This window comes from Lepidothrix coronata, unplaced genomic scaffold (assembly GCF_001604755.1).
Source record: "Lepidothrix coronata isolate B3197 unplaced genomic scaffold, Lepidothrix_coronata-1.0 Scaffold85, whole genome shotgun sequence".
Taxonomy (NCBI): domain Eukaryota; kingdom Metazoa; phylum Chordata; class Aves; order Passeriformes; family Pipridae; genus Lepidothrix; species Lepidothrix coronata.
The window spans coordinates 3,432,194-3,444,668 of NW_016690265.1; the positions used below are offsets into that span (position 1 = coordinate 3,432,194).

Genomic DNA, 12,475 nt, shown 5'->3' on the forward strand with positions numbered 1-12,475 from the left:
CTGTGAGGGGGCGGTGGAGCAAGAGCGCGGGGCGGTGCAGCCTGGGGCGGGCGGAGGAGCCATGGCCGGGGCGGGCGGGTGCTGCTCGCTCCCCGCCTCCGCCTTCGGGGAGGGAGAGCGCGGTGCCGGGGCGAGCAGCGGGTGATGGGGAAGAGGCGAGCGCGGCGCTGAGGTCCTGTGGGGCCGGATGAGCCGAGGCTTGGCGCCGCGGCGGTGGCGGGGCTGGAGGAGAGGGCGAAGGAGGCTGTAGGGGCGGCCCCCGCTCCGGCTGCCCTGAGGGGAAGGAGCCCCCGACCATGGAGATCGAGAACATCGTGGCCAACACGGTGCTGCTGAAAGCCCGGGAGGGTGAGAGCCGCGGGGAGGAGAAGCGGGAGGGCGAGGCGGGGCGGGCTGGGGGCGCACGGCGGGGGAGGAAAAGGGTCTGAGGTGAGGGGGAAAGGGGCCCGCGGGGAGGGGGAGAGGAAGTGATGGAGGAGGAGAGGGTGGGAGAGAGGAGAGGCTGCGGGCAGGGGGTCCGGGCTGGGCGGGGACCCCTCGGGGGGGGGCGGCGGGAACCGTCCCGGTGAGTCCCGGGTAGTGCCCCGAGGCACCTGCCCCGCTCCTCCCGCGGGATCAGCTTGGAGTTACAGCCGTGTGGCTTTGCTTCTGAAAAAAAAAAAAAAACACCCCTTCCTCCTTCCCCCTTGATTCAAATAGTGTTTTTACCGGATGTTTTAAGAAGGTCGTTCGTCTGTAGTTCTCGGTTTGTTTATAAATATACGTGCACATGGGTATAAAGGACGAAGTGACATAAGATTTCTCTGGGAAAACCTTGCACTCCATCTTGTTGAAATTCCTGCCTGTGAAAAACAGAGCTGGTGAATGGTACTTTGCAATCGAATATTTTGTATTAACTTAGTGCAAAAGTTTGCTGTTTTCCATTAGATTAGTACTTACAGTTTGACTCCCCAGAACACCCTGAGTTGGAGATTCCTCCCCTCAACTAACAAACATTTTGGATAATTAATTTAGTATAACACGTGGTTCCTGTTTAAAAAAAATTCTGAAATAAGATAGTCCTGCTGCTTTTTCATGTATATAGCTGTCCATTAAATGGCCACTTTAAAGCCTCCCCAGATTACCACTGTACTTTGTGCAGAGTATGTTTTTCAACTATAAAATGTGCATATTCTTTTTGGATTAGATCTTGCTTTTCTTAATTGGGTAGAGAAGTTCCATTAGGTTAGCTGGAGCTGTTCAAAGTGAGTAAGAACAACAGAATCTGCCTCTGTATGTTTTGCAAGTTCCTCCAACTCTAAATGGGTTTGGCACTTACGCCATATGTGTATCCAGTTAAATATGCCTTAAGCAGCAGGAGAGGAAAATCAGCTTTTTGACTTTGAAGTGGGGTTTAAAAACCAGAGCAGTGATCACAATTTTGGGCCTTTTCCCAACCTTAGCTAAAGAGACCACCTCAAACTAGAGAACGTGTTTTGGCTGGTTTCACTGACGGTAACATGTCTGTGGTGGTGCTGCCTGAATTTGGAATTTGCATTAAAGTGATCTGAGAAATGAAGGGAAAGTGGAATCTGGCTCAAAACTTTACTGTGCCCAAACCCTCACCACAGAGAGTGGAGTGGTACTCTGGAAAGGCTTTTAAGTGGCTGCTTAATGTCAGGTTGCCTCTTTAGTTAAGTTTTCACTATGTTTAAAATAAATTATAGTGGTAGAACTGACCAAACAAGATATTTTAATGAACTAAATGAAAGTCTGACAGCAGCTGATGTGAAGAAGATCAGTTCTACCTGATGTAGACTTATAAAAATAGTGGTAATAAACTGTTACTCTTTTGTACCTTCACTTGGCCTGGGCTTTTTTGTAAGCATGCACAAAAAAATGCGATTTCTGGCTTTAAAAGTCCAGAACTCCATTGATCAATTGGTGTAAGGTTTTTAACCTTTTCAGGTCTGAATTCCTGTACATGGGGTACTTCTTATGTCACGTTTTTCAAAACACTTGTTGAAATGAAAGTATTTTCTGCCTGTTGCATGATCTGTCTGGTCTGGGAGTGTCTGGTGTACTGCATCTGTCAGGACCATTCCATAAAGTCCCTGTCCCAGCTCTGTTCTTACGTGCCAGTAGACTGCAAGGTAATGGAATTTGCGAAGTTAGTATGTGAGATAGATATTTTACTGAAATATATTCTTTGCTAAAAGGGCCTCACAGCTGGGACAGAAGAGCAGACTTTCACATTCCTGTTACCTCACTGTATCATGTGTGGAAAGGTGGGATAGTATGGAAAAGTGCAGAATTACTGTTTCCCATGGAAGACAGTGAAATCCTAATCTAGTATAAAGTAGCAGCTTTACTTATTTTCGTGTATAGGCTTGAGCCACGTCATTAATCATTTTTCTCAGTGTGGATAAGAGAGGGTGTTGACCTGGATAAATATTTCAGTTGTAAAAGTAAATGAAATAACATGTAAACTACTGTGCTCTTATGTTATAGTTTGCAGTGACATGTGGAAAGAAACCAGTGAGGTTTAATTATGGCTTGCATTGGTCAATCTCAGTCTAACTTGAGATGCTTTTCTGATGAAAATGAGAGCAGTAAAAGACTGTACCCTTGAATGCATCTTACAAAGTCTTTTAACCCCAGAGTTGTGTCATTTTCATTTTGCAAATATAGAAACTGAATTAAAGCTGTTGTGTACCTGTCCAGTTCTGGTGAGAGGCTATGGCAGAGGCTTAATGAGAATTCAGAAATCCCCCATAAATAACATGAAATCATACCTGAGCACATAACCAGACCTGACAGTCAAAATCGTGATCCCAGATTTGTACTCATAATTTTCCTCTTATTTTAGATATTCTAATACTTCTGGTTGTCAATGTATTAGGGATGTGAATATAATTTGGGGTTTACATTTGTAGGTGTGCAGGATCAGCACACCTTGAACATCCAGGTTCACGTTACTGTTTAAATCTGATTTGATATGTAGAAAGTAAATTTAATCTATGTCATTAGAGAGCAAGGAACTAATTAGCGTGCTTGGAATGGAATGCATCTTTTGCTGCTTTCTTCTCCTACAGAACAGAAACAAAGTGGTATTGCTCTCTGTTTCTGTGCTACCTTCCACCTTCTCACTAACAGTCTTACTGTTAATTTATTTAATTGATATTTTTATTATTATTTCTAATTCAATGTACATGATGATAACTTCTCTTTATGGGAGTTTACTAATCCCATTGTTTATGACATATCCAACCCCAGCTTTCCCTCAGCCTCAAAACTTTAAATTTTGTCCATGAGAGGATAAAACAGATTATTTTAATAGAAGCCTCTGTCCATTAAAGACTTGTAATATCTCTGTAGCAACTACAACACTTCTTTATGTGAAGAAGGAAAGCCAGGAGGATTCCTTATCTTCTTTAAATGTGACTTGGTAAATGTGACTTGCTCTTATGGATGTCAGTGGTGGCTCATCATTCAGGACGCTTGAATGTCCCTGCTACTAGAAAATACTGTGATGACACAAAGTACCCTTTGGTACTTCATGGATCAAAGATTTAGGAGTCAGGAGCTATACTGGGAGTTTTTCTTTCCTTGTCCACTTTTCCAGTTGACCTGCTTCTGCTGAGAGCTAACCTGCCCATGGAGGGATTTGCCTTCAGATGAAAACTGTAGTGCAAAGTGTTCTGGGATTCCCCATCCCAGTTTCCTGGGATAAGTGGCTGCCTGTGCCAATCCAGGTGTTTCCTCTTGTGTGTACCTTACTTTTTGAGGGAAACCTGTATGTGAGAAAGAAAAAGGGAAAACTTCCTCTTAAGGTGAACCCTATGGTGGAACAAGCACAAGTGACTCAGTAGAAAAACAAGAGATTATAAAGCAAACTCAAAGTTGATCTTATGAGCACTGAGGTGCAGGAACTGAGATACAGACACAGGTAAGTGTTAAGTGATAGTGATGTGTGAACTGAGGTAGCTGGTGTGAAAGCTTGCAATTCCATGTTCTCCTTACTCAGATTTTCACATACAGGGATTTTTGTGTGTAAAAGAATAGTGTACAGCAATATGACTTCTAGTTGTGTACAAGAGCAGAGGAATTAACACATTCATTTTTTCCCAGCAGAAATATCTTTGAAATTAGTATCTCTTGAAGGACACTGATGAATTTGTCTCATAAATGGAGAAAAATAATAAATATAAACGAAGTTATTCTGAAAAAACCCTCAAAGTTCACCAAAAGATATTTGTATTTTATATTCACTTTTCTCTTTATGTTTGTATCTTCTGGTTTTTGTAGTTATTTCTATCACTCTCAGTAAATCCTTTGAGTATATGTAAGCCCCAAATTCATTTCAGCAACCCACACATAGTCTGTGATGTTTTGGAGGAAAGAAATTCATCTCTGTATGTTTTAAACTGCTTAGAAGTCTTTCTTTTTTCATTGCCTAAAGTAATAGTCTCCAAAAATACACCCAAAGGGTAGATATGTAGTACCTTTGAAGTCAGTGGCAGTTTACTCCAGTTGAGGATCCATGCCAAGAGTACATTTTAAACATACCTGGTCCATTTGCATCCATTTAAAATTCATTTGTACTGCTGTGGCAGGAGCAGTTTGTAAATGGAAATTGGGTCTGCTGTTAGGCATATAATATCCTCTGTGTCCTGATTGATTTTGGCTAAATTAAGGTCATGCCTCAAGCAAATTTTCTTCCAGCTCTTGGTCCTGTTGGTTCTAGGCTGTGGTTGCAGAATGGGTGAGGTAGTTTCCAGCTGGATCCAGGAACCAATCTGGGGTGTGTGGGGTTTTGTGGTGGTTTTTTTCCTATGTCGCTGGGTGTTTTGGGTTTGGGGTTTTCTTCCCAAAATTAGTTGTCAGATGGGTCAGTAAGCTCCTGCAGATTTGATAATTGCTAGGTGCAGCCCAAGGATGGATTTAGCAGGAACCCTTCAGTAAGAGAGTGTGATCACAGTGTGGCTTAAGTGAATCCTGCAGGATACTTGTTTCAGCATTGATAATTGTGTTATGAAGCACTCTTCACAGAAAGTAAGCAGTCCACTCAAAGAGTGGGTTTTATCTGTCTAGGCTTAAAGCAATTGGAATAATTCTGCAGGTGAAATGCGTTCTACTTTTGCTTGCAGTATAGGGTAATAATTCAGTATAGTGTTGATGATGATAGAAGGAAGGTGTCCTATAATGTGTGTTTTTGTAACTAGGAAGATAATTCTAAGGAGATTGCTCAGATTGCTGCAATTTGGCTACTGAACTGAACTAAAATCTTTAATTATTTAAGGGGTATGGACAAGGGCAAAACCAAGGCACACTCATACCCAGAAAGTCCATTCACCAACAGTAAATATGAGTTTTAACAGGAGAGTGCCGAGGCTTTTTGTAGTTGCTTTTAATTGTTGTCAGTTCTTCCCTCGTTTGCCTCCTATGTTCTATTGCACTCCCTTATTGAATTGTGCTTTAAATTGTTGTAAACTCATTGTGGCAGGAAACATGTCTTCCTGTGTTTGTACAGAATTATGCACAATGTCTGCCTTTTTGTCCTTTATTTAATGAGCTGTAAGAAGAATGCATGTGGGCATGTTGGAATCTTAAATAATTACATTTACTAAATAAACACAATATGAGAGGTCTAGTTATTGATACACACTGCTGCTTTGGTTATGTCAAATGTGGCAATTGTGGTAGAGGTTTCACAATCTACTTAAAGGAATTTTATTTCTTTGATATCTGTTCCAGTGTTGATGTCCTGTCACGATAAAAAAAAAGCCTTGTTTGTCAAGGAGTTGTCTGTGAAAACAGAGTTTTCTTACTGGTTTTTTTTCCCTCTAGTAAATCCTGTTCATTAATTTGTTATAGACACTTCAAAATGAAATGTATACACAGATGTTACATTGTTTGATTGCATGCTTAGATTAACAAGTTCTGGTTCATATGAGTTACATTTACTTAAGTTGCTACAAGACTTCCATTCCGTACCTAATTGCTGGAAGTGCAGGAGCTGTGCAATGTGTGTGCACCAGCATTCCTCCATGTGCACATGATCCCTGGAGTTGTGTGGAGAGCCGATGTGAAGAACCAGTTGTTCGAGTGGTTATAGCTGTGGGAACAATAAGGGATTGTGCACATAAACAAGCTGCACAAATATTCACATGGAGAGCTGGGCTTGAACTGCTCCCAGTGTCACTGCGCTGACAGGCAGATAAGCGGAAGGACTCCAGCATTACCTTGCTGAAGTCCAACTCTGTGCACTTGAATCCAGGAGTGTGAGCGATATTATCTTATAAAGGCCATAACAGTCTGTAACCTGTAGGTGTCTTTGATGTGTTTATTTATTGTACTGCTTGCATTTTTGCTTCTGTTTGCGTTCAAAAGTGCCTTGGCCTTTGAAATGCTGACGAGTTCAGTGCCTACCTTGTGCTGAAACCTGGATTTTCAACCAGGTGGTCTTGTGAATTTACTGAGAACCAGCCAGATTGTATCTCGTATGTCTGGGGGAAAAAAAAAATCTTTCTCCATAGAAAAGAGTTACCACTCTATTTAACCTAGTTCTTAAGTTTGTGACCAGGCTTGTTTTTGAAGGAACAGAGATGTTGAAAAACACATGTGACCTGCAGAATGGAGAAGGTTGAGAAAGTTGCAGTGATCCCTCAAAGCAGTACCATATGAATTGTCTCTAGAACTGGAAGCACAACAACCTTTCAAGTGGTGGTGTGTGTGAACTTGTCTTCCAGCCTGAGCTCAGTGCTACTCCAGTGTTATGGTCTGATCTGAGGACCTGAGGTAATAGTTCCCTGGTATTTTGTGTCTTGAAGGTGGATCTTTCCCAGTAAGGTTTTACCATCAAAATTTATTACTTAGTGGACAGTGTTTATAAATGTCTGTATAGCATAAGGCCACAGTTTAACAGGAATGTTTTGCTTTTTTTTTTTTAAGTGAAAGGTTTTAATCCTTATTGTGAGTCATTTAAAGGAAAATGTGTAAATAGGAGAAGATTTGAATTCACGTGAGTTTTAAACTTGTTAGGAAACGTGTCTAAAACTGTGCCTGCTGTGGGAAAGACGTATTTTAAGGCACTGTATGTGCCTGTGTTATTTTCATGCCTCTCAATGTAGGTCATGTAGAGCTTCTGTATCAATTGTTTTGCATTTTTTCATTGAAGCCATTGATTTGATTTATGCAGCTGAAGGCATGCTGTAGGGTGTCATCTTGTTGCAGTTTTATGCTTTCAGAGCTTATCTGGGTGTGGTCTAGTATGAATTTCTCAGCTGGTATCTGACAGTCTGGTTTGCGGATTCAGTTTTGCAAGACTGAAGTTGTAGCAATCGTGCACCCCAGTGCTGTGAGCTCTGTGCTTCTCAGCCACACACACGGTGCTTGCCCTGCACAGGCAGGAGAGCTGAGGCACGGAGGTCCCCAAAGAGCCACTCAATGTGACCACATGGTCTGTGTACATTTATTAGCCAAAGACAGTACTATGCTTCTCACCATTTTCATTCTGTTTGACAGAATCCAAATTTTCTTTCTCAAGGAAGAATGACTTAGTAATGTTCAGTGAACAATGTGCTCAGTGAAATGAGAGTCAGTCTGCAAATCCTGTCTGTAAGAAAGATCACTGTGGCTGTAGGAAGTCCATCTGATGACTTGAAATATATTCTTATTTCTCTACATAGATTGCTTTGTTTTACCACAGCAGTTTCTTTTTTTTTTTTTTGCAACTAGTTGTGGTTTTACTGATGAATAAGCCAATCACTTTGCCTTACATACATTTTTCAAGTATTTCTCTGAAGTTTAAAAAAAAAAAGTTGAGAAATTAAAACATCTAAACATCTTTCCCATACCACATTATTAAGCAATGACCTAACTGAATTTAGTATGTATCATTTTAAGAAGAGAAAACCTGTAAAGAGGCAGATGTTGAAACTGTAACTCTAAGAATTTGGGGAGGAGAAGAAGGTAAGGTTCTCATGTTCCTGCAAATGTCATTGTGGTCTCTCCTCACTCTAATGGTGTGTTGCTGCATCCACCCTTCTCTTTGTACAAGATGAGTCGCTTCAAGTTGGACATTGTTCTTAGCCAGCAATTACATCTGAAAGAGGCAAAGTGGTAATTCATCTAAGCCACAGAGGTCAACCATAAAGCAGATTAACCTAATGGCTTTGCTGCTCTGTTGGAAAGTAAGCTGTTGGTCTTTCTGGAAGAATTTTATCTTAAGTATTTTAGAATGAGATCCAGAATAGAAGCTCTGAAATCAATATTAAGACACTTTCAAACCACAACTGTTATAATTTGATTTGATTCTTCTTTTAAACTGCTTCAGAAATGGAAAAGGATTTTGCAATTAGGGAGCAATATGACAAACAAATTGGCCTCCTGCCATAACTTTTACCAGAAATGGCTCTTTACATTACTGAGACTTACAGACTTTTACAGTGCATTTGCTGTAAATACAAGAACATTCAGTTCAGAGAAAAGAGAGCATGTTGATGTGGTTGATATTCCTAAGCACTCATTTCTTTTGTGTCATTAATAAATTATATGTAGTCTTTATCAGCTTCTATAGGATGATGAATTCAGTTGCATTCTAGCGTGTAGTCTCTTTGTAAAATAAAGTTCATAATGGTCACATCATAAGTAACTGGCCAAATATTTGGGGCAAAAAGAAAACAAGTCCAGCACTTTCTTGTGTTGTACTTGAAGTATAATGCACCAGTGATCCTCTTTTTTTGGGGGTTGGGGTGGTTTTGGTGTTTTTCTTTGACTGTGCTTCAGAAGATGGTATCTTGGTGTACGTAACAGTTCAGTTTTACTTCTTCCAAACAGCACTGTGGTATGAATTTGGGTCAATTTGTCATTCTTGGTCAGTACTGATTGTACAGTGTCATGCACAAATTAGTCTTTCTGGGCACTTTCTAACAGAAAAAAATATAACTTCTATGGACCTTCTGTGTATTTTTTGGTTACATGGCTAAAATTAACACTTTTGACCATTGCTTTTCATAATCACATAATAATCTACACTCAGACCTTGTTATTCAGTGTCTGTGTCCAGGCTGTCTATGTTAATATTCCTTGATTTTGTTTGTATTCAGTTCTCTTGGAAAGGCTCTTTGCTTTGTGTGATTTGATTTTCTTCACGCGTATATTGAACTTCTTAAAATCAAAAGTATTTTGTTCAGGTAGTTGGAGTTTGTTTTAATGATGCTGGTAATTACAACTTCATTATTAATTCTGGTAGTGCATGAAGCATGGAATGGGAAGTAGATTCCATATGTTTGTATTCTAAAGCATTTTGGAAGGCGAATGACCTGTGAAGTGATATCAGGAAATGAAGTGCAGAAGTTTTTTTTTTTAGAGAGTAAGTGTTAGTTGTCTGACACTTGCTGCAGTAAGTCTGCAATAATGTCTGCAAGGCAATGTTTACAGGTGTTTTATTCCCTGTTTGTTTACTCTTCTAGGGATACTACAGTTGAGAATGTTTTGTTGCAGCAGCACAGTGAGATGTCAGTGTTTCTGTTAGCTAGGATCATGTAAATTTGGTATGAGCTAAGGTCCACTAAGCTGTGACTGCTCTAACTGAAATGGTGAAACTCTTCAAGAAGCTGGATGTTTGAGTGAAGGGGGGCTTTTTTAAAATATTTATTTTATTATTCTGAAAGTGTTAGTTCCTTTCTCCCTAATGATTTAATTCTGAAAGAGTTGAGTCCTCTTTGCAGCTTGGTTTCTATTCGGGTTACGTGGGGTAACTCCCTTCCTTTCTCTCCCATTGTGGTTAACAGTATGTACTGCTTTGGTGCACTTAGAAAGTTTCTGTGCAGATTTGCTACTGTTTTGTCACATGGAAATGCATCTGGCCGTATCACTTAGCAAAATCTTCTTTTAAAATATTTTGCAGCAAAAAATTACTCTTCTGCTGAAATGTTTTGTGTTTGCAAACATATATATATATGTATATATATATATGTTCCTGTGTCTAGCTCTGCTTTTTTGATAAGTATCTTCTGTAAATGGGATTACCTTGACGTGAAGAAACCAATGTGCTAAAAGTCCAATGTAACAGAGAAGTAGCACAGCTATATTTTTTGAGAAACAATAGGAAAAATACTGTAATAGTTTTTTTAAAATCCATTCAATACTAATGCTGTGAAATCTGAAGCATTGAAAATATCTGAATTCTACAGCAGCTAAATTCTTCCTGATATCCTGTATTCTACTGTCATCTAGAATAAATGGTGTGTATTTGAGCTGTGCCCTCTCATTTATTAGAGGGGTCTTTTCTTACTGCCCTCAGAAGAAGAAAAAGAATGTTTATGTACAACTTGATTATCCAAGAACTTTGTTCTTGGTATTTTGTTACGCAACTTTAACGTCTTCCGTTCTTTACCATGGTTGACAGATAATTCTCAAAATTTTTTTGTTTCTGTCTTTGATGTTTCAGTTTTGTTTGTGACTTTCAGAATACCTAGGTATTTGCCTTGTCTCTGCAGAGATATTCTGTATACACAGCCGAAATGGGAAATATTTGTCTTGCAAAAGACTTCATGCATTTTTTAGTGTTTCATGTAGAAGTTCTTCCATATTAAGTTTGTTGTTGGTTTGGATATCCTTGCAGATGGATTTCTTTCTAGGCATGAAAGGTAGTCTGACACATCTGTGCAGAATGGAACTAATTTTATGCTGTTAATGTTATGTTTAATTTTATTCTGACATAGTATCATTTTTTATATTACTCATATTTTTCTTCTAGGCAAACGGAGTGGGCGTAGTAAAAAATGGAAAGAGATGCTGAAGTTGCCACCTGTTAGTCACTGTGAAGGTATTAGATCCTCAATTGGTAAGTGTCCTGTAGAATTAAATGGTCTGGCTGATTGTTTTTGAGAGGGAAGGGTAACAGTTTGGTGGTGTCAATGGAAAGGATTCTGTCTTGCTTCCCAGTGCTAATTGGCAAAAAAAGCTATTGAACTTTTAATATGATGGAGAATTTATGAGAAAATAAATTTACGAGGAGATAAAAGCTGTATCACAGCTCCTTGTTTGTTAAAGGAAACTGTTCCTAAAGGATAGATTTACAAAACCATGAATTAGAAAAAGGCTTCATGTTATAAATTGAATGATGTGGTTATATATTTCACTCTTTTCCCTAATGTCTTGTAATAATTTTTTAACCTTTTCTGTTACTATCTTGTATTCCCTCTTTCCAAACAATCTCATTTGCTTTGGTATTGCTATTTCACAATATTGTTGCTTTCTGCATCCTAACCTAAATGAAACTCAAACATATAATTCAATGTGTTTTTAGTAAATGTGATAGTCTACAAGAGACAGATGTGACTGAAGAGTGTTTCGCTATTCTTTGGGATCATTGCATATTAATGGTATCTTTGCTAGATATGTTAACATAAGATCTTCACCTTTCAGTGATGTTGTTCTGACCTCAAATAGGAATAAGGACGGTGATATTACAAAAATAAAAATAAATAAAGATATTTACTTATTGTTTCTTTCCCAGAAAGAGACTATAGCCAGCTTTGTGACAAACAGCCTATAGGAAGACTTCTCTTCAGACAGTTCTGTGATTCCAGACCAGATTTGAAAAGATGCATCGAATTTCTGGATGCAGTGGTAAGCACTGAGAAATTGAAGATGGTTACCAATAGGCAATTGCTTATACACTGTATGTAAACATTTGATTCTTGTGCTGTCTTTGGCTGGAATAGATTAATTGTCTTCAATGTAACTCATGCTGTGCTGCGTTTTGGATTTTTGACCGAAACAGTGTTGATAACTATAATGTTTTAGTTCTTGCTGAACAATAATTACACAACATCAAAGCCTTCAGTGTTTCTCATGCTGCCCTAGAAGTGAGTGGGCTGGGGGTGCACAAGAAGTTGGGAGTGGACACAGCCAGGACAGCTGACCCCAAGGGATATCCCATACCATATGGTGCTGTGCTCAGCAATAAAAGCTGGGGAAAGAAAGAGAAAGGGGGGAAGTTAAAATTTGGTGTTTGTCATGCCAGCTAGCTGTTAGCATGATGATGAAGCCCTGCTTTCCTGGAAATGGCTAAATGTCTCCCTGCCAGTGGGAAGAAATTAGTTTATGTCTTACTTTGCTTTGCTTGTACATGCAGCTTTGCTCTATCAAATCATCTTTGATTTAAGCCACAGGATTTCTCACTTCTGCCTTTCTGATTATCAGTGGGGGGAAGTGAGTGAGAGGCTGTGTGGGGCTTATCTGCCTCCTAGGGTTAGCTTACAACAATTTATTAGTTTTCTCTACACGTGTCTGTTCCCTAATGCTACATCCATGAAAATATAGTGTGATCTACCCTGTGCCAACTGTAAAGCTGTAACTTCTGATGTATGTCAAAAAACTGTCTCTATCACTTTAAGGAAAATGTTTAATATTTACTATAAAATCTCTGCCATCTTGGTATGGTCAGAGCTACAAACATGGGCATGATGGGAAAGAGAGAAGG

At 39.5% G+C, this 12,475-nt stretch overlaps 1 protein-coding gene across 2 annotated transcripts in view; it reads left to right on the forward strand.

Annotated features, from left to right (window-relative positions):
• Positions 1-71: 71 nt before the first annotated feature.
• The window catches only part of GRK4 (G protein-coupled receptor kinase 4), a 38,871-nt gene continuing 26,467 nt past the window's right edge, over positions 72-12,475 (forward strand). For both annotated transcript variants that reach the window (XR_001875770.1, XM_017820785.1), the window contains exons 1-3: positions 72-348; positions 10,745-10,831; positions 11,507-11,619. Coding sequence is in view for 1 of the 2 variants with exons in the window: in XM_017820785.1 (XP_017676274.1) it covers positions 297-348; positions 10,745-10,831; positions 11,507-11,619 (252 nt within the window). In the remaining variant the exon portion in view is untranslated. The remainder of the gene's footprint in view (positions 349-10,744; positions 10,832-11,506; positions 11,620-12,475) is intronic.